Raw genomic sequence first — 22,084 nt, 5'->3', positions numbered from 1 at the left:
TTAACCTTCTGAGATGGAGTTTCGCTCTTGTCATCCAGGCTGCAGTGCAATGGCACGATCTCGGCTCACTCTAACCTCTGCCTTCTGAGTTCAAGTGATTCTCCTGCTTCAGCCTCCTGAATAGCTGGGATTACAGGCACCCACCACCATTCTCGGCTAATTTTTTGTATTTTTAGTAGAGGGGTTTCACCATGTTGGCCAGGCTGGTCTTGAACTCCTGGTGTCTGATGATCCACCTGCCTTGGCCTACCAAAGTGCTTGGGATTACAGGCATGAGCCACTGTGCCTGGCGATTGGGAGGCTTTTGCAGTAACCCAGAGAGCTATGATGAGGGCTGGACCTGGTTGGAAATGATGAGGAAGGTGAGAAGTGGTTAGGTCTGGCATATATTTTGAAAGAAGAGTTTAAATGGATTGGATGACAAGAGAGAGAAAAAGAAGTTTTAAGGATGATGTCAAGGATTTTGGACTGAGTAACTGGAAGACTAGAGATACTGTTTTTGGGATGGGGAAGATTATGGGAGGAGTGGGTTATAGCAGGGAGAATCAAAAGTGCGTTTTGGGCATGCTAAATTGGAGGTCCAAAAAGAGATGTTAAGAAGTGCTCACTGGACACGGTGGCTCACGCCTGTAATTCCAGCACTTTGGGAGGCTGAGGCAGGCAGATCACCCGAGGTCAAGAGTTCGAGACCAGCCTGATAATTATTAAAATCGATCATTGATGTTTACTAATTAATCATATTATTGCTGCTAATACCGCAGGGGGTGTACACCTCCCTGTGATGTTGTTCCTAATATCCAGGGACAGAAGACATGATCTTAGTTTTAATATCACAGTAGGTGTACACTCACGCTGTGACACTGATCCTAATATCCAGGGGGTAGAGTATGACATGACTCCCAACATAGCAATGAATGGACAGCCACCCGGTGATATTGCTCCTAATATTCATGGAAGAAGCCTATGATATTACTCCCAATATCGCAGGGAGGGTACAGCTCTTCTGTGATATGGTTCCTAGTATCCGGAGGGGGAGAGGATGATAATAGTTCCAGTATCGCAGGCTGTGTTCACCCGCCCTGTGATATTGTTATGAGTATCCTGGAAGGGATATGACTCCCCATAGAGCAGGAGGCGTACATCCAGCCTGGGATATTGTTCCTAATATCCATGGAGAGGAGAGGCTGATATTACTCCCAATATGGCAGGGGGTGAACATCCACCCTGTGATATTCTTCTTAATATTCCAAGGCTGAGAGGTTGATATTACTCCCAGTATCGCAGACACTGTACACCCCCATGTGATACTCTTCCTGGTATCCGGAAGGGGAGAAGATGGTATTAATCCCCATATCACAGGAGGTGAACACCCACTCTGATATCTTTGCTAGTATGCAGGGGGAGAGGAGATAATATTATTCCAATATTGCAGAAGATGTACACACCCCCCGTGATATTGTCCTTAATATTCCAAGGCACAGAAGACGATATTACTCCCAATATCGCAGAAAGTGTACACCCCCCAGTGATGTTGTTCCCATGATCCAGGAGGGAAGAGGATGATATGACTTTCAACCCCTGCCCCCTGCAATGCTCTCACCCTGCAACACCGACACCCAGCTCAACCTGACATGGGACCAGAGGTGCTGGCTGGGGGTGTTCATTGCTTCTCTTTTCTCCCTTGCCAGACTCAGTAGAGGAAGCTGAGACTGAGCAGCCGCAGGAAAAAGGTGGGTTTTGCAGGTGCCTCAGGATTCCTTTGGTTATGATCTGGGCCTTGGGGTAATGCCGGGGGAGGTGACAGAGCTGAGTACGGTGGGCATTGGATGTGGCTGTCACCCCTCTGTGGTGCGGGCTGGGGGGCTTGGGGGACGTTGACTGAGGTGGGCCTGAACCTCTCGTCTACTCTGACACTGGAGGCTGTGGGGTCCCACACATCTTCCAATGAACATGCTGGCCCCCGCCTGGTCCCCGACCGAGATGGGACATCCTTTCCACTGCTGGGGCCCACATGGAGCTGTGGGTTCCTTTCTCATGACCTGAAGAAGCTGCAGTTCGCCCTGTGCTCTGCCTCAGAGATGGGAGGCCACACTGCCCTCAGCGGGTAGCAGAATTCAGAGCCTTAGGTTGCAGGGGCCTCAACTGAGGTCCCTGAAGGGTCTGCTCTTTCCTGAGGGGCTGATTCAGGGAGGCCCTCCCGTCTCTGCTCTGGGACTCTGTCTCTTCCCCTCACAAAGGGTCCGCATGTGGACAGCCTGGTGATGTGGATGCACCAAGGGCCCTTGGAAGTTCCCTGGGAATGGGATCCATCCCAGTACTTTTGGGATGCAGGCACAAGGTCCCAGAGGAGGCCTGGGAAGCCAGTGGGGAAGGGAAGGCTGTAGTAGGTTTAGCCTCGGGGAGGGGGTGGTTCCACCCTCTGCCAAAGTCCCTGGAGCAAAGGCACGTGGCTATTCAGCTGCCCCAGAGGCCAGGGTAGTGGCTGGGAGGGGCTGTGTGCCTCTGCCGGGTGGGGGAGATTTCTTAGCTAATCTAGTGAAGTCAAGTCAGACATTTGCCTCTAAATCGTATTTATTAATTTTTTAATTCCAAGGCTTTACAGATGAATAAGGAGACAGTTTCTATTGAAAATAGTTTTTACATGTGAGCTTGAAAAAGAGAGTCTGTTTAAATCTAGTTTTTTCCTTCCCTGTAATGCCTCTTTTCATCCCAGGTTTTCCAACAGGAAATGCGCTCGTTTGCTCACCTCTGGTAGGGGGCTTTGGCTAGGAATCCACCAAAGACAGCAGGTGCCAGTGGACTGCTTGAGCAGTCTGGCCTTTTTGTTAACCCTTTAGGAACTGTGGGCTTCAGTTTTCAGACCATCCAAGGTGAAGGTGGCCACAGGGGCCTCGAAGCTTTCCCATCCTTCCTGCAAGGATTGTCCATTCCCCTGCACGGAGCTTGGTACCTGGTACAACACCCCTGTCCTGTGCCATCGGTGGCTTTACCAATTTTGCATAGCAGCTTTTGAGCTGATCAATAGCTCTGATTGACTGTTGAGGATTTCATGGATTCCTTTACCCCACCGGGGGGCCCAATATGCTGACAGAAGTTACATTTGTAGTTGTAGTGCTGCATACACATGGGTCCAGTTAGAAGGCTTTGATTCTTTCTAAAGGGAAAGGCATCTCTGAGGGATCGCTGAGCTGACATAGTCTCCTAAAACCATGCTGTCAGATGGGTGACAAAGCAGGATAGGAGGGTGATTTCGTAGGAGAGTCGGGCCATGGGCCTGTGTGTTCTCTCTGTCCCCATAGTCCTGGAGTTCCTACGTGCTCCAGGCCCCGGGTTTTCATTGCACATAATTCTCAAGGGCTCATGGCAAGCTGCACCAGGGACACAGAGGGCGGGGATGCGGGGTGGACCTGCCCCCAGTGGACCAAGGACTCACTGCTGGACTCTAATCTGTCTAGGTATTTTTGTGACTTGCAGAAATACCTCCACCTTGCCTGGGCCTGGAGCCACAGGAGACCCTTCCGAAGGTGAGGAATGTTCTGGAACAATGCAAGGCCTGCCCAGGCTGCCCCCAGGAGCCAGCGTCCTGGGGTCTCTGTGCGGCATCCAGCAATGTGAGCTTGCAGGACCCCGAGGAGCCCTCCTTCTACTTGGAAGCTGAAGACGACTGGGAGGATCCAGAGGCCCTGAGCTCACGGCTGCTATTTCTGAACACCTCCAGATACAAGGCCAGCTTCTGTGTCCTTTACAACGTGGCACTGCCATGGCTGAGCGGCATGTTCTGCAGCTTTAGCGATGAGGAGGAGCTGACTGGGTGCCTGGCACAGGCCCAAGGGGCGGCCAAGAAAGCTGGCCTCCTCGTGGCCCTGGCCGGGCTCTGCTTCCTCCTGGGCCGGCTATGCTGCAGGAGGCTCAAGCTGTCCCAGGCCCGGGTGTACTTTGAAGAAACACTGGGGGCCCTGGACGGCAGCTTCGGGGACCTGTTCCAGGTGGTGGCTGTGTACGCCAACCTGACCAGCATTTACCGGAAGCAGAACCGGGAGAACTGTACACAGGTGGTTCCCAAAGCCATGGCCCTGCTCCCGGGGACGCCCAGCCACATCTGCAGCACCGAGGTGGACGGGGAGCTCCTGTGGCTGGTGCTGCAGTGGGCGGTGGGTGGCCAGAGCCTGCAGGCTGAGGCCCGGGCCTGCTTCCTGCTGGCCAGGCACCACGTGCACCTCAAGCAGCCCGAGGAGGCCCTGTCCTTCCTAGAGTGGCTGTTGCTTTTGCACAGGGACTCGGGAGCCCCAGACACTGCATGGCTCTCAGACTGCTCCCTGCTCCTGGCTGACATCTACAGCCGCAAGTGCCTGCCCCACCTGGTGCTGAGCTGTGTCAAGGTGGCCTCATTGAGGACACAGGACTTGCTGGCCGGCTTGCTGAGGAGCGTGAACCTGGTGCTCCAGAACGCCCTCCAGCCCCACAGCCTCCCCACCCAGACTTCCCACTACCTCAGGCAAGCGCTGGCCTCCCTCACCCCGGGCACAGGCCAGGCTCTGCGTGGCCTTCTCCATGACAGCCTGGCCCAGCCGTACAGCCACCATGGCTACCACGGCCCGGCCATCACCTTCATGATGCAGGCGGTGGAAGCCAATGCTGTTGCCGGAGTCTGTGCCATCGTGGACACCCTGGTGGCCCTGGCCTGGCTGCACGTGCTTCATGGGCAGAGCCTGGTGGCCTTGAACATCCTGCAGTCTGTCCAGGATGCAGTAGTGGCCAGCGAGCACCAGGAAGCTGTGATTGCCGACATGGTGGCCGTGGCTCTGAAGAGGACAGGCCGGACGAGGCAGGCAGCTGAGGGCTACTACTGCGCCCTATGGGTGGTTTGGGACCTGTTCCAGCAGAGGAACCAGGCAGTGGTGCTGGCCAACTTTGGGACCCTGTGCCTGCACGCGGGTGCCAGCAGGCTGACCCAGCACTACCTTCTGGAGGCCGTGCGTCTGTTCTCGAGGCTTCCCTGTTCGGAGTGTGGCTGGGACTTCACCCACGTACTCCTGCAGCTGGGTCACCTCTGCACCCACCAGGGCCCGGCCCAGCAGTGCAAGGGCTACTGTGAGTGGGCCCTTCTGGTGGCCGTGGAGAGGGACCACATGGAGAGTGAGTGCCCTAGTTCCTCCTGTGCGCCTTCTGGGGCCACTCGGGTCAGGGCACACCTGGGGTTTGTGATTCGGAAACAAGTGGTGGTTTTTCCACCATCGAAAGTGCTGAGTCATGGCCAGCAGCCGATGTTGGCAAGCGCTCTGGAGACAGGCAGTTCCCATGCAGGACCAGGCCCTCTGTGCCCTACTGGGCAGCCAGCTCTTTCCGGTTTGCTCAGAGACCATCCTGCCTTGGGCACGGAAAGTCCTGTGTGCTGGGAATCCCTGGCCATAACCCTGGGATCTAGGCAGGCTCTGCTGAGCTGGGACTTGGGGCCCCTCCATGAGCCAGGCCCTGAACGCCAGTTCTTGTGCCCGTGTTATCTGCTTGGTATTTCGGCATCCCTGCGCACCTGTCATCCCACTTCACAGAGGACACAGGGGCGGGTGATTGCCCAAAGCCACAGAGCAGTTCATGCAAAAGAAGCTCGTGCAGACTGTGCCAGGCCCCACCCACAAATGGAGCTTGTGGGGTCCTCGGGAAGCAGGTGCTGAGCGTGGGAACGTGAGCTTCAGGCCAGAGAAGCCACAAAAGGGTGAGTGGCATGATGGCGGGGCCGCACTTGGCCCCGGGTTAGGGAAGCCTCTTTAGTCTGGGACCAGAGGTTGAGAGGATTTAGTCAAGTAATAGGTGTGGATGAGGGGCTGGTGGTGGGGGAGGGGCTGGCGGTGTAGCCTGTGTGAAGGCCCAGGGGTGAGCAAGTGGGGCTGAGTGAGCGGGGATGAGTGGGTTGTGAGCGGGGGTGAGTGAGTGATGGTGAGTGAGAGGGGTGTGATGGGGTGAGTGAGCGGGAGTGTGAGCGGGGATGAGTGGGGTGTGAGCGGGGTGAGTGGGGGTGAGTGAGTGGGAGTGTGAGCGGGGATGAGTGGGGTGTGAGTGGAGGTGAGTGAGTGGGGGTGAGTGAGTGGGAGTGTGAGCGGGAATAAGTGGGGTGTAAGCGGGGGTGAGTGAGCAGGGCTCATACAGGGAGGTGCAGAGTTGGGAGTGGGTGGGTTGGGTGCCGGATGGTGAGAAGCTCTTCTGGAGAGCTAAACAGGGCCTGGGGCCTCAGGCTGTGGCTTGGCCTTTTCCCCAAGAGCACTGGGGAGCCATGGGGTGCTGTTGAACACTCACTGCACACTGAGCAGTAAACGGACAGTAGGTGGGCAGGGCTGTCCGAAATCTAGGCCGCAGAGAATAGATGAGGAAGTTGAGTCCAGGGAAATGGCTGAGACAAGGGATACTATTGAGTCCCCTCTGCCTTGCAGCGCTTTGTCATGACACAGTGAGACCACTCAGAGGTGCCTCCTGTGGCCTGGACCAGAGCACCAGGGGCTGTGGCCAAATCTGCCCATTTCCCAGCACAGGCCTGGCACCACTCCTGGCCCTAGGAGGGATGAGATTTTGGAAAGGACCGTGTGAAGGGGCCCCGGTCCCACACATCTGCCCAAGGAGGGGTGGGGGGTTCATACCCAGGCTTCTTCCCCAGGGGCATTCTCTGACTGGAAGGACACCCTCCAGGAGCCCAGCACCCCAGCCCCCACTGCAGCCTCCGGTGGCTCCTGGCACAATAGCCTGTGGCACCTCCTCCTACGAGGCCCTCCCAGGGTGCTGGGGGATTCAGACTTGGAAATGCAGGCCAGGGAATAGAGATCATGCGTCTCTGTCTCCCCACCCTGCGCTGAATGGTCGAGGAGACCGAGGGTGGGGTTGATACTCCACATGCTTACTTGCTTACTTGGGGTCATTTTTGAGTCACTTTCGGTAGTTCGTGTCCTTCTAGGAGTTTGGCTGTTGTGTCTAGATGGTCTGATTTGTTGGTGTACAATTGTTCTTAGTGTTTTCATGGAATCCTTTTATTTCTGTCAAGTTGGCAATAATGTTTCCTCTTTCATTTCTTTTAGAAACTTGGGTTTGTAATTGTTTATTTATTTTTATTAGAGACGGGGTCTCATCATGTTCCCCCAGGCTGGTCTTGAATGCTGGCCTCAGTGATCTTTCCACCTCAGCCTCACAAAGCACTGGGATGACAGGCGTGAGCCATGGTGCTCAGTCTCTGATTTTAGTCATTTGTGTCCCATCTTTCTTTTCTTGGTCAGTCGGGTGAAAGACTTGTCAATTTTGTTATTATTTTCAAAAAACCCACTTTTGGTTCTGTTGACTATCTCTTTTGTTTTTCCATTATCTGTATTTTTACTTCCCATTTCCACTCTCACGTTTATTATTTTCTTCCTTTTATTCACTTTGGGTTTAGTTCATTTTCTAGTTTCTCAAGGTGGAAGGTTAGGTTTTTGGTTTGAGATTTTTCTTCTTTCTTTGAATGTAGACATTTACAGTTATAAATTTCCCTTTCAGCACTGCCTTAGCTGCATCTTGGAGTTTTTGATACGCTGTGCTATTTTTTTATTATTATTTTTTTAGGTTTTGCTCCATTGCCCAGGCTGGGGTGCAGTGGTGCAATCTTGGCTCACTGCAACTTCTACCCAGGTTCAAGCCATTCTCATGCCTCAGCTTCCCGAGTAGCTGGGATTACAGATGTGCACCACCACACCTGGATAATTTTTGTATTTTTTCTATAGAGACGAGGTTTCACCATTTTTCTCAGGCTGATCTCAAACTCCTGGACTCAAGCGATCCTCCCGCCTCGGCCTCCCACAGTGCTGGGATGACAGGTGTGAGCCACCGTGCTGGCCTGGGCTGTGCATTTGTTTGCATTCTTCTCAAATTAGTTTTCAGTTTCCCTGATGGTCTCTTCTTTGACTCACTGGTTGTTTAGGAGTGTGTAATTTCCACATATTTTTGAATTTCCCACTTTCCTTCACTCTTAATTTCCAGTTTCGTGCCAGTACAGCTGAAGAACACCTCTGCTTTGGTCTCAGTCCTTCTCCATTCACTGAGACTCGTTTTGTGGCCTGGCACATGGTCTGTCATTGGGAATGTCCCATAGGCGCTCGAGAGGACTGTGTATTCAGCTGTCGTTGGGGGGCGTGTGTGACAGATGTCCATTCGGCATACCTGGTTTCCGGTGTTAATCTTCAGAATGTTTCTGACACTAGACAATCAGAAGCTTTCCACTGTTCCCAGCACCATGGCTTTGGGAGAGGCCAGTGAGCCTATGGTTTTGGAGCCTGGTTGCATGAGAGAAGCATGTGTGGGAACACCAGGGGCTGGCTTTGAACCCCATTCCCCCAACATGATGCCATGTGTGGCAGACATGACGCTTGGCTTTGCTCTTTCAGGGTTCCATCTGCGACAGGGGCTACTTGTGCCCCTGGCCTCATCAGCTCAGGCTGAAGCTGGCCCTGGTTCTCGCCAGAGGGACTTTGTGAAGCAGAAATAGATGGCCTGGTGCAGGGGCTGAGCCTGGCCAGGACCTCAGCCCTGGGAGTTGTAAAGAAGGCCGGCCTCTACCATGAGCATCTGCACCAAGCTGTGCCCATGTGATGGTGTGCTCGGTGTCTGCCCTTGTACAGGTACATGGCCTGTCTGAGCTCAGGCTCCCCGCCTATGGGGCCAAGGTTCACAGAGGTGTGAAAGAGACAAGCACAGTGGAGGGGCCTCCGAGCCCAGCCAGCCTCTCTTCGATGCTGGGAGGCTGACGTCTTCCATTTTGTCTTCTGCCCAGGCCAGCTGCAGCCCGTCCAGTGGCTGTGCTACTTCTACAGCATCGTCATGCCCAGCGAGGCCCAGTGTATCATCTACCATGAGTTCCAGCTCCCCCTGGCCCACAAGGTGACCAACAAGGTGCTGGAGGGGGCAGCTCCTGGAGGCCACCAGTCAGCTCTACCTGTCCCTGGGCACCAAGTGGTGAGGGCTGGCTTTGCAGTGGTGGGGTGTGGAGTGGGGCAAGGGGGTTGGGGGGGCCGGGCAGGGAGGGGGGCACAGGGAAGCTGGCCCAGGGCCCCATCAGCCCCTTTCCTTTGGACCATTTGGTTCCTTGGCATCAGATGCTTTGAGCTGGTGGGTCTGGGGTCATCCCAGGGCTGCTGCTGGCTCGTGAGTCCCAGCTTGAGCCTCCCTTGTTGGGTCAAAGGTCGTCTCAACCCCAGCAGAGGCAGTACGTGCACTCTGGGCTGTTCTTCCTACTATGGTGGCTTTTGTCATCTGACCTCTGCCTACCCTGAGTCTTCACTCCTGGCTTTCATCTGTCCCCTTAAATGTGACCACAGCAGCCACCTGTGGCTTCTCTCCCACAGAAGACAGAGCCAACTGTGTCACCTGCTTCCCTGGGGCAGGGTTTCAAGGTCTCACGTCCCATATGTGGCCCACTCGGCTTCCCCCGAGCATCCTGACCTGGTGGGGTAACCATGGCCCTGGCCACCCCACCCACAGGGCCTGGTGACATTGCTGCAGTCACAGCCCCTCGAGTGTCAGGCTTACTGAGAGAGCAGGGAAGGAGCCAGATTCCATGGTGACCCGGGAGACTGGCTCCAGTCTTGGCCTCAGGTTCAAAGAAGGAAAATGGGCCAGTGTGCTAGAGCCATGCTTCTCAAAGTGTAGTCCCTGGACCAGCAGAGCAGCATCTATATCACCTAGGACCTTGTGGCAAGTGGGAGTTCTGGGGCCTGCCCCAGGCCTGTGGAGCCGGAAGCTCTGGGGGCAGGGCCAGCAAGCTATACAGACAGGCCTCCGAGTGACTGTGATGCCTGCACACCTTGAGAACCATCGGCCTAGATAGCCTCTGAACACTAACAGCTCCTGGTGCATCTGGAGAAGACACAGGCCATGTCTGGGAGGCAGGGGAGATGGACTAGCACACTCCTCCTGCCACAGGGCAGCATGATGCTCGATTCCCTCAGAAGGATGTCCTTCATCTTTTCCATGCCATGAGTGTTCACCCTGGCCCTCTCAGCAGCCTGGGAAGGGCAGAACACTGCACACACAAGAGGGCCATTCGCAGTCCCCACATGCCAGATTCATCTGTCATCAGACCCAGGGAGGAGGCAGACTGGTTCCAGGAGGATGAGAGCCCTTGTTCTGATACCTGTGTCTGATTCCAGGGCCTACAGATCCACTCTGGACTACACCAAATGAAGTCTGGGGATTTTCATTGACCTCCAGAAGAAAGAGGAGGCGCATGCCTGGCTGCAAGCAGGGAAGATCTACTACATCCTGCGGCAGAGCGAGCTGGTGGACCTGTACATCCAGGTGAGTGGCAAGGGATGCAGGAGGGCCCCTGTGCTGTTCACTCTCTGTCCATCCATCCATCCGTTCATCCATCCATCATCTATTTACCTGTTCATCCTTCCATCCATCTATCCATCAACCATCCATCCATCTGTCCTTTCATCCATCCATCATTCATCTATCCTTTTATCATCCATCTATTCACCCATCTACCCATCCAGTCATCCTTCCATCATCTATCTGTTTACCTGTTCATCCATTCATCCATTATCCATCCATCCATCCATTCTTCCATCATCTTCCCATACAGCTGTGGGTCCTTCCATCCATCCATCATCCATCCATTCACCTGTCCATCCACTCATCCATTCATTCATCATCCATCCTTTTATCATCCATCCATTCACCCGTCCATTCATCCATTCACCTGTTCATCCATTCACCTGTTCATCCATCCTCCATCCATCCTTTCATCATCCATCCATTCACCTGTTCATTCTTCCATGCATCCATCATCCATTCATCCATCCTTCCATCATTCATCCATTCACCTAGTCATCCTTCCATTCATCCATCATCCATCCATCCTTTTATCATCCATCCATTCAGCCACCATCCATCCACCTGTTCGTCCATCCATCCATTCATCCATCCATCCTTCCATCATCCATCCATTCACCTGTTCATCCTTCCATCCATCCATCATTCATCCATATATCCATCCACTTATCACCATCCATCCTCCCATCATCCATCCACTCAACTCCTGTTCATCCTTCCATCCATCCATCATTCATCTATCCATCCGTTTATCCATTCATCCATCCATCCATCATCTATCCATCCTTCCATCCATCTATCACCCATCCATCTGTCCATTCATCCATCCATCATTCATCCATCCTTTTATCATCCATCCATTCACCTGTCTATCCATCCATTTGCCTGTTCATCCATCTTTCCACCAACCATCCATTCACCTGTTCATCCTTCTCTCCATCATTCATCCATCCATCCATTTATCCATTCATCCATCCATCATCCATCCATCCACTCACCTCCTGTTCATCCAACCATCTATCCATTTATCCATTCATCCATCCATCAGTTCATCCTTCCATCCGTCCATCTCTCCATCCACCCACTCATCCATCCATCTGTCCATTCATCCATCATTCATACATCCTTTTATCATCCATCCATTCACCCGTCTATCCATCCATTCACCTGCTCTTCCATCCATCGGTCCATTCATCCTTCCATCATCCATCCATTCACCTGTTCATCCTTCCATCCATCCATCCTCCATCCATTTATCCATCCATCCATCATCCATCATCTATCCATCCGTCCATCATCCATCTATTCATCTATCCATCCACCTGTTCCTCCTTCCATCCATCATTCATCCATCCATCCATCCATCCATTTATCCGTTCATCCATATATCCATCCATCATCCATCCACCCATCCATACATCCATCCATCCTTCCATCATCCATCCTTTCACCTATTCGTCCAGCCATCCATTATTCACCCATCCACCCACCAATCTACCTATTAATCCATACTTCCATTCATCTATCTGTCCATTTGTTTATCCATACATTGGTCTATCCACCATCTATCCATCCATATGTACATACATCATCTACCCTCCACCCATCCATACTTTATCTACCCACCCATACATACAGACATACACACATCATTCCAACCACCCACCCATCCACCCATGCATCTATCCGTCCATCCATTCATCTGTCCATTCATCCAAGCATTCATCTATCCACACACCCATCCATCCATGTGTCTACACATCTGCTCATCCATTCATCCATCCATCCACTCATTCCTAAGCCACTGCTGAGCACCTGTTGTATGCCTTTTCCCTCCCTCCAACTGGTTCCCTCACATCCTCCCCCAGTGGCCGGCATCTTCTCCCTGAGGGCAGAGGCGTGGCCCCTCACAGTGCCTAGCACCTGCTGGTATACAGCTCATGCTCAAAGAATGTGACCACTCAGTTAACACACAGAAGAACGTGCTCCAAGCGACACGTGGCACATCTCCTTACAAAATGAACCTATCATAGTGGCTGTTTTCAGAGGCTTTCCCAAACACAGTGTGATCTGGAACAAATTGTGAAGCCCACGAGCCTGGTGAAACTTTCATTATTGAGCACCTGCTGTATACCTCCTTGAGCTGAGGAGAAGGATCAAGAGCTCATGGCCAAGAGGGGACCAGGCCCACCCACAAACACTGTTGATGTGCAGCTCTGAGCTGTGGCAGGGATGTGGCAACGCAGAAAGGAACCAGGTGATGGGCTCCCAGCAATCTGGGAGCCACGGAGACTGAGTGCAGGGGGGTGGGCTAGGGCTGTCCCTGGTGGTAGGATTCACAGGTGTCAGGCTCCTGGGCTGCAGCTGCTCAGTCACCTCCTGGCACTCAAGTGCATCAGTTTATTGTCCTCACGCCAGTGGTGGGGCAGCCCTAATGCACAGGTCTGAAAAATGCTCAGGTGTACCTGCAGTGTGTGAGAGGAAGGAGGCTGGCGAAGGTAGGTGTGGCCACCTCGCCAGGTGTGGGTCTTGAGGGAACTTCTGCTCCTTTCAGGTGGCACAGAATGTGGTCCTGTACATAGGCAACTCCAACCTGGGGTTGGAGCCATTTGAGGCAGCTGGAGACATCTTCTTCAACGAGGCCTGGGAGCGGGAGAAAGCCGCGTCCTTCTACCGGGTGAGCTGGCCTGTGGGCTGATGTATGTGGGCCTCAGGGGGTCACCTGGAGGGCTGAGGCACAGGTGTGGCAGGGCAGAGGCCTCCCACCTGGAGGCAAGGCCACCCATGCACATGCTTAGTTTCCCAGTGGTCTCACTTGGAATGATATTGACTGTGCCCCTGCCCGGGACAAACGCTTGGGGCCTGGATGTGGCAATGGCCCTATCCTTGCCTAGTGGTCTCACCGGGAATGATATTGACTGTGCCCCGACCGGGACAAATGCTCGGGTCTGGACACGACAGTGGCTCTACCCTTGCACCTGATGATCTCAAGCAACCATGAGTGGGAAGTCCTGTCCCCATTTTCCAGATGAGGAAGCTGAGGCTCAGAGAAGCACAGGGACATGTCAAAGGACACACAGCATGTCACTGGGAGGCCCAGGGCCAGGGCCCAAGTCTGCCTGCACCCCGAAGCGGGGATGGCTTCTCCCTTCCTCTGAGCTCACGGTGTGGCTCAGGCCTGGGCACAGATAAATGTGGTGTTTTTAGAGCAGAGAGGAGTGCTGGCTCCCCCTAGTCAGACCCCCAGTGCCCAGGTGGGAGAGGCTGGTCTGAGGCTGCCAGGTGTAGCTAGATGGGCCTCAGGTGACTCTTCAACCCCCAACTTGGGTGTCTGAACCGTGCGTTATCCCAGAGCACAGAGCTCTGTGGAGGTGCAAGGGTAACTGGGGCGTGGGATGCTCCAAGCACATGTTTGAGCTCTGAGGAAGGCGCTGGGTAAGGTGGGTGCTGCGGGAAGCCTGACCCCACCTGCCTGTGTGGTAGGACCGGGCCCTGCCCCGGCAGTGACTATGGGCAACCGCAAGGTGGAGCCGCAGCTGCAGCTGTGCAACAAGCTGGTGGCACTGCTGGCCACGCTGGAGGAGCCCCAGGAGGGCTTGGAGGTTGCCCACATGGCCCTAGCACTCAGCATCACTCTGGGTAAGTCCCCTGAGCCCCCGTCCTGCCAGGATCCACACTTTGCCAGAGCCCAGCCTCCAGGTCTGTAGGGCAGGAGCTGAAACAGCTGCTGGATTTTCCTGGTCTCCTGTGCAGTCAGGCAGATCTGCCAGCTGGCTTCCCCGTCTGGCTGTGCGGCACAGCCTGAGGTCTCTCACGCAGTGCTGAGCTCTGCTTCCTCTGTCTCTTCCCGCTGCTGACCACAAGGGCCACACAGTGTGCCCTCTGCCTTCCAGACATGCCAGGCATCTCGGTCCCTGTATGTGCCAGGCTGTGGCACATTCCCTTTGTCTTGTGCCCTTCCCACCCTCATCAACCACACGGCTCTCTGGCTGATGAAATCCCAGTTCCCCTTCCAGCAGCCTGCCCCTTAAGGCCGGGCATCCCCTGGTGCTGTGCCAGGATCGTCTGTCCTCCTCCAGAGACAGGGAACCCTGGGCGGGCCGCATGCCCCAACGCCTTATGCCTTGGGGCCCAGTACACAGTAGGTGTGCAGCTGTGTGGGAATGCATTGAATGCAGGCTCCACAGCACTCGCCCTGAAAAGGGGAGGACATCAGAGACAGCCTAGGTGGGTTTGTGCATCTGTGGGGGGACCTGGAGCTCAGGCATGTGGTGACTCCCCCAAGGTAAGGGGCTCTGATCGTGACACACCCAGGAGGAGTCGGATGTCACGTCTGTGGGCTGCATGGAGCCGGGGTTCCCGGCAGCACCTGGACTGTATGGGTTTTGGGCTCCTCTGGTTAAAACCAGTGAACAAAGGCAGGTGGCTATGTGTAGGCAGAGCTGGGCCATCCAAGTCCGACTTTGCCAAAGCCTCACAGTAGACAAGGGCAAGCCTTATTAGTTCTGCTTTACAGATGGGAAAGTGGGTCTGGGAACCCAGAAGGGACTGGCCAAAGCTGTCCAGGTGACCACAGGTGCCTGGAGGCAAGCCAGGTGCTGCCCAGGGTCTGCATACCTGCTCCTGAGGGGCCTGTGCCTTGACTGCCCCTTTGGCCTGCACCCCAGGGGACCGGCTGAATGAGCATGTGGCCTACCACTGGCTGGCCACCCTGCACCACCTGCTGGGCCATGGCAAGCTGGCGGAGCATTTCTACCTCAAGGCCCTGTAGCTCTGCAACTTACCACTGGAGTTTGACGAGGAGACCCTCTACTACATGAAGGTGTACCTGGTGCTTGGTGACATCCTCTTCTACGACCTGAAGGTCGGTGGGATGGGGCAGGGCTGAAGGTGGGTGGGGAGGGGCAGGGCTCAGGGTGTTTCCAGCCCCCTTGGAGTGGGATCTCCACCCTGACCCCAGGGGCCTGGGTTCCAGCCTTCCTTAGGAATGGCCCAGTGGCCTCCCTGGAGCTCTGCATGTGGCTGGAGGAACCAGCAAGATTCGCAGATACAACCCAGCTCCCAAGCTGGCCAGGCCCCACCCTCAAGAACTCAGTCTCAGCTTGGGAGGCTGACACATGAGGGGGCAATGGTGGCCTCTGGGTAAAGAAGGGGGATTGTAGTCAGGGGGCCCCTCCTGGAGGAGGTGACACCAAACTGAGTCTTGACAAGTGTCAAGTTGCATTTAAGAAAGAAAACAGGGTCGGGAGAAGGACATTTTGGAGGACGGCATCATCCTCACATTGAATCCACATTGCAAGATCCAACCCAAATCCCAGTGCCTCCTCTAGGAAGCCTGTCCAGGGTGCCAGCCTGCACTGAGCAACTCCTTCCTGGAGTCCCGAGACACCTTGCATCTTCACATCACCCAGGAAGGGTGGGGTGGGATCCGTGTCTTACCATCCACTTCACAGACAGGGGAACCCCAGCTCACGGCAGGTGCAGTGGGGTGGGGCCCCAGCCAGCCAGGCTGAGACCTTGCTGGGTCGGGTCTGTCTCGAGGGGAGGTGCTGTGCTCTCTGCCCCCAGTCCTGCAGGGGTGGAGAGCTGAGACTGGCAGACTCAGACCTGGGGTGTCTCCACTCCTCTGCCCAGCAGGCACTTGCCCCTCCTCAGCACCGCACTGGCACCGCATCAGTATCCTTATGGGCTGAGGGGCCAGGGCACTCCAGTCCAGGGACAGAGATCTTGGCCTTAGAACAACATGAGGAGCTGGGGCAGCCCTAAGACCCCGCCCTGTATCCCTCACCACAGGCCTGGGGCTGCCCGGGAGGCCCCAACCCAGTTCTGGCAACATCTGGTGGTCAGAAGCGGTCCCTATGGCCTCCCAAGTCCCAGCCAGACAGGGAGGTGCCAGGTGTCAGGCCCAGAGGGACACTGCTCACCGCTTGGGGCTCGCCTGGGACCCAGGGGACGGGCCTCCCAGAAGTGGGCCTTTATCTCTCTTGGTCAAGCCTGCTGCCCACTCCGCCTGCCCAAGAGGAATGAAAGGGCCAGGTAGTACCTGAGAGGCCAAAGTCCATGGTTGGGGTCGAGGGGCAGAGGCCTCCTTCACCTCCTTCCCATGCACAGCCCTCTGGGCCTCATCGTGACTATGCTGTCAGCCCAGGCCAGCTTCCCACAGGGAGGCCCCCTCGGAATTCCCCAGGGGCGGCTGTCTTTCCGAGGCCACACCCTCCTCGTATATAGGAGGCTCTGGACCGAGGGCCCAGAGGAGTGGGAGAGAAAGCTGGGCTGGATGGGGCCTGAAAGGCTGGCAGAGAGGCAGGGGTAAATGGGCATCCTTGCCGATTGCCTCTAAAATGCAGTCCCCTTTAGTCTACACGTGACAGTGAGCCCTGGAATAGGGTGGATTAGGTGTGTCCTGGCTCAGCCTGCCACTCACTGGCTGCTGCACACACTACAGGCACATGGAAATGCACATGCAAATGCACACACAGGCACACGCACATACAGGCACGCACAGGCACACGCACACACAGGCACAGGTGCACACACAACCACATACACAGGTACACCTGCACAGGCACACACAGGCGTGCACACAGGCACACGTGCACACAGGCACACAAACACGCACACGCAGAGACATGCTTTGGCTGGCTCCTTCCTGTTTAGTTAGGATGCCCCCACCCCTTCAGGAAGCCCTTGCCTCCCACCCCCGGCTGAGTCAGGGGCCTCCTGGGCCCCCCACAGGCTCCTGGGCTTCCCTCTGCCACAGCCCAGGCCACCTTTGTGGTCAGTGTTCAGTCCCAGGTCCCTCAGACTGGGAGCAAGGATGTTAGGCTCAGCCATGCACCCAGCAGAGAGTCCAGTGTTTCGCTGGGCCGGGGGGCATTGGATGAGCAGCGGCGGTGACTCAGGGTCTTCTCACGCCCCTGTTCCATGTGTGGGGCGGGGCAGTGAGGGAATGGACTGGTGCAGCTTGGACTTTGTCCTTGGCCCTGGGAGCCATCTTGAGATGGTAAAGAGGGCCAGGCCTGGGTCTTAGAGTGGTCCCTTGGGTGTCCCCCATGTGGAGGAGGCGCCTGGGGAGAAGCCGGGGGGGGGGAGATGGGAGGGTCAAGGTGGAGGTCTGGGAGGCAGCATCCCAACCCAGGGATGGTGAGTTTGAGCCAAAGATGCATTGAAAATGGGAGTGGATGTCTGGGGAGTCACACTCCATCAATATTTCAGGGGACATTGCCAGGGAGGACACCTGTGAGATGGTTTTGTACCTGGCCTGGTCCGTGGAGGGCCTGGAAATGGTCAGCATGGACAGGGGCCAGAGGGGAGCCTGGATCACTCAACGCTGTGCCCCGGCTGTGGCTTGGAGCCACGGGTCCTGCATGGAACTCTCAGAGCAGGCAGGATCTGCCCTGACCTCAGCCCATGGGGAAAGCAGCCACTGCCTGCAGAGAGGGTGGGACTGGGACAAGAGGCTTGGGGTGAGTGGAGCATAGGGATAGTCAGGAAGGCTTCCAGGGGTTTCAGGGTTGTCCCCACCTCCTGCAGCTGAGACCACAGCAGTGTCACAGGCTTCAGGGCTCATGGGGTGAGCCAGCATTGGCTGGACATGTGGAATGATCTGGAGACGGAAACAGCCCGGAAACAGCCTCTGGGAAGACGGGCTCCGAGTCCCCCTTTTGCTGAGCATGGCCTGTCCCCTTCAGGAACAGTTTGATGCAGCCGGGTACTACCAGCTGGCACTGGCAGCCGCTGTGGACCTGGGCAACAAGAAGGGCACAGCTGAAGACCTACACGCGGCTGGCCACCATCTCCCACAACTTCCTCCTAGACCACAAGAAGTCGCTCTTCTACCAGAAGGCCAGGACCTTCACCACAGAGCTCAATGTCTGCAGGGTCAACCTGCCTCCTCTGCCACTCTGCGGGTGGGCCCCTGGTTGGCCCCAGCCACCCTCGCTGAGGACAGCATCCGAGGGAGTGGGTTTTGTGCAAGGAGGATGGTCTCCTGCCTCTCCTGGTGTCTCCCGTGGCTCATTTTCTGGGAAATGGAGGCATGAAAGCAGGGTTCAAGTAGCAATAAATGTTTTTTCGCAATAACATACTGAAGTCCCCAGGGCATCCTTCCCTGTGTGCTTCCTGGGCGGTGTCTAGGGGCCAGCTCCTTCCCTGGTGGCAGCCCTCTGAGCTTGGGGAGAAGGACCCTGAGTCCAACAGACCTGGGCCAGGTCACCATGAGCCTCGGTTTCCTTGGTGGCCAGAGGGGAGATGGTGGTAGAACTCCCTGGGCAGCTCCCTGCTCAGAGCTTTTGCTGTAGGTCTCGTGCCGCCCTTACCTTTATCCTTCAGGCCACTGTGCCCGCATGTGGGGGCTGCTAGTGCCCCTGTTCGCCATTGAAGAAACAGAGGCACAGAGAGGTTAGGTGTCTCACCCACCGTCACACAGCAGGTAGGGGCAGAGACACAGAGCCCAGTACACTGACCACACCACCCTGCCAGCTTGCTGCCAGGAAGGTGTCCCCCATTAGGACCCAAGGTCAGCTCCTGGACCTCTCTTGTGGTGTCAGGAGAGCCACAGGCCAGTGAGGGTGGCCCTGGGGATCCCTCACTCAGTGTCCTCTGCTCCCAGACTTGGCTGGGCTGAGCCTGGCCAGTCCCACCTCTGGCCACCGGTCAGCCCTGCGGGAAGTGAGATGCAGGGATCTCCGCCTGTGTAGACGCTGCTACCCAGTATTGAAAGCCTTATCTGGGCTGCCCCCCCATGCTGTCCCCACAGGCCCCCTCCCCTTCCGGCCCCCAGCCCTCATCCCAGTCCCTGGAATCCCAGGTTTTCCTTCTTGGAATCTCTTGGCCCCAGGGAACACAGCTCACACGGTCTCTTTGCCAGTTTACGGCAAGGAAACTGAGGTTCAGAGACTGTGGGTGTCCCACGTGATTCTCACATACCCTGCACTCTCCCAGGCCCCTCTTTTAAACACTTTAAATGAGGTGACATTCACATCGCATGCAATTAACTATTTCAACGCGAATAATGTGGTGGCATTTGTGCATTCAGAGTCCTGTGCAACCACCCACGCCATGTAGTTTCAAAACGTGTTCATCTCCCCAGAAGAAACCTGCCATCCTCACTAAGCTGTTACCCCTCCTTGGTATCCCCCAAGCCCCTCATTTAATGGAAGGGGAAACCGAGGCCCAGAGAGAGACTTGCCAGTGGGTGGAGCTCTGATAATAAGGAATCAGGCACCCATCTGCTGCTTCAGTCCTGGGTTGGTTTTCCACCCAGCAGAGGTGACAGAGCCAGGAGGTTCTGGGACCCCATGCTTGCAGCCAGAGCCCCGCCCCTTCCCCACCAGGGGGCAGCAAAGAGCTTTCCAGAACCGGCCGCGGGGCTGGCGGGAAGCAGCGGGTCAGAGCTGCTGACAAACCTCACGTGGACCCCAGATCGCTGTTTCTGTGGGTTGGGCTTGGGAATTGGAGAGGAGGCCGCATGATTGGAAACGTGAAGACAGCACGGCCTGGCTGGAGGAGCGGGAAGCGCCGTCACGTTTACTGAGGACACAGATCTTCTGCCCGCTGGGCCGGGCATGCAGCCACTCTTCTCAGGGTGGGGTCCGCAGGTCCGGGTTGCTCTCAGCCCCCGACCTGCCTCAGAGTCCGGGGGGCTTTGGAACTGTGCCTCCCTATCTCCACTCACCCTGGCTGGTGCCATGAGGGGACTGGATCCTGGGATCCTGTTCCTCTTGGGCAGCAGAGACTAGGGGACCAGAGGAGATGATGAGTCTTCAATCCCCACATTCAAACCCCAGCCCACCACGCACAGTGTGGGTGTTCGTGGTGAGGGTGTTGATGTCTCTGAGCCCCAGTTTTGTCACCACTAAAATGAGGCCGACATACTGGGGCAGAGTGCCAGCCCCAGGGCTAACAGAGGCCTGTTTCCTACTGACAATACCTCTTACTCCTAGGAACAGCTCCAACAACCACACACTAGGGAACACTCAACCCAGGCCAACTTGTCAGAGGCACCTGAGCCAGAGCGACACCATCTTGAATGCGGGCTGGGTAAAGGGAGGCTGAGACCTGCTGGGCCACATTCCCAGGAGGCTAGGCATTCTTAGTCACAGGATGAGATAGGAGGTCAGCACAAGATACAGGTCATAAAGACCTTGCTGATAAAGCAGGTTGCAGTAAAGAAGCCGGGCAAAGCCCACCAAACCCAAGATGGCCCACGAGAGTGACCTGTGATTGTCCTCACGGCTCATTATGTGCTAATTATAATGCATTAGCTGCTACAAGACACTCCCACCAGTGCCAAGACAGTTTACAGATGCCATGGCAACATCTGGAGGTTCCCTACATGGTCTCAGAAGGGAGGGCAGAAACTCTCAGTTATGGGAATTGCCCACCCCTTTCCTGGAACACTCATGAATAGTCCAACCCTTGTTTAGCATATGATCAAGAAATAACCATGAAAATGGGCAACCAGCAGCCTTTGGGGCCACTCTGCCTATGGAGCAGCCATTCTTTTTCTTTCTTTTTTTTTTTTTTTGAGATGGAGTCTCGCTCTGTTGGCCGAACTGGAATGCAGTGGCGTGATCTTGGCTCACTACAACCTCCATCTCCTGGGTTCAAGCGATTCTCCTGCCTCAGCCTTCCTAGTAGCTGGGATTACAGGCACCTGCCACCACGCCAAGTTAATTTTTTGTATTTTAGTGGAGACAGGGTTTTGCCATGTTGGACCAGGCTGGTCTCGAACTTCTCACCTCAGGTGATCCACCTGCCTCGGGATCCCAAAGTTATAGGATTACAGGAGTGAGCCACTGCGCCCGGCCAGAGTAGCCATTCCTTTATTCCTTTTCTTTCCTAATAAACTTGATTCACGTTATGGACTCGCCTCGAATTCTTTCTTCTGTGAGATCCAAGAAACCTCTCTTAGGGTCTGGATCGGAACCCCTTTCCAGTAACAAACTTGCTTAACCTCTCAGACCCTTCCTCTCTTCATCTGTAACCAAAGACAAATCCTCCCCCGAGGTTCCAAAACTGTGAAGAGAACGCATGGGAAATGAGGGGCACAGAGTTGGTGTGCAGAACCAATGTCACAGACTGGGTGTCAAGCCACTGTCATGTTGGAAGTAATATCATGCTCTCCCCCACAAGTTATGAGGAACAATATCACAGGGGGGTGTGTACCTTCTCCAGTACTGGGAGTAGTATCATCATCTCTTCCTTTAGGTGACAGGAACAATATCACAGGGTGGGTGTACATCCCGTGTTTTTGGAAGCAATGTCATTCTCTCTTCTTCTAGGTTTTACGATTCATATCACAGGCGGGGTGTACACCCCTTGTTATATTGGATGGAGTCTCATCCTCTTTCAATCTGTATCTTTAGAACAATATCCCATGGGGGTTGTATATCTCTTCAATATTGGTAGTAATACCATCTTCTCCTTTCCTGGATATAAGAAACAATATCACAGGAGGGGTGTACACCCCTTGCAATATTGGTAGTAATATCACCACTCCCTTGTGTTTATTAAGGACAACATCCCAGGGTGGCTGTACGGTTCCTACTTTATCGGAAGTAATATCATCCATTCACTCCCTGGATATCAGAAACCATATCACAGAAGAGGTGTCCACCCCCTTCGATATTGTCATCTTCTTCCCGCCTGGATATTAGGAACGATACCCCAGGGTTGGGGGCTGTGTACACCCACTGCGATCTCGAAAGTAAAATCAGCCTCTTTCTCGCTGGATATT

At 55.1% G+C, this 22,084-nt stretch overlaps 1 protein-coding gene across 1 annotated transcript; it reads left to right on the top strand.

Moving 5' to 3' along the window:
• Positions 1-1,631: 1,631 nt before the first annotated feature.
• On the top strand, positions 1,632-20,818 carry LOC117084940 (SH3 domain and tetratricopeptide repeat-containing protein 1-like). Its single transcript, XM_033213336.1, is given in 12 exon segments — positions 1,632-1,656; positions 1,689-1,730; positions 3,475-5,136; positions 8,783-8,910; positions 8,912-8,964; positions 10,158-10,305; positions 12,899-13,021; positions 13,828-13,840; positions 13,843-13,983; positions 15,012-15,208; positions 18,036-18,104; positions 18,106-20,818. Coding segments are annotated over 12 exon segments (2,922 nt in total). The 3' UTR covers positions 18,427-20,818.
• Positions 20,819-22,084: the final 1,266 nt, after the last annotated feature.

This window comes from Trachypithecus francoisi, unplaced genomic scaffold (genome assembly GCF_009764315.1).
Source record: "Trachypithecus francoisi isolate TF-2019V2 unplaced genomic scaffold, Tfra_2.0 Lachesis_group1, whole genome shotgun sequence".
Classification (NCBI taxonomy): Eukaryota; Metazoa; Chordata; class Mammalia; order Primates; family Cercopithecidae; genus Trachypithecus; species Trachypithecus francoisi.
The sequence above is the reverse complement of the archived record's forward strand: the minus strand, read 5'-3'. Positions and strand labels throughout refer to the sequence as shown.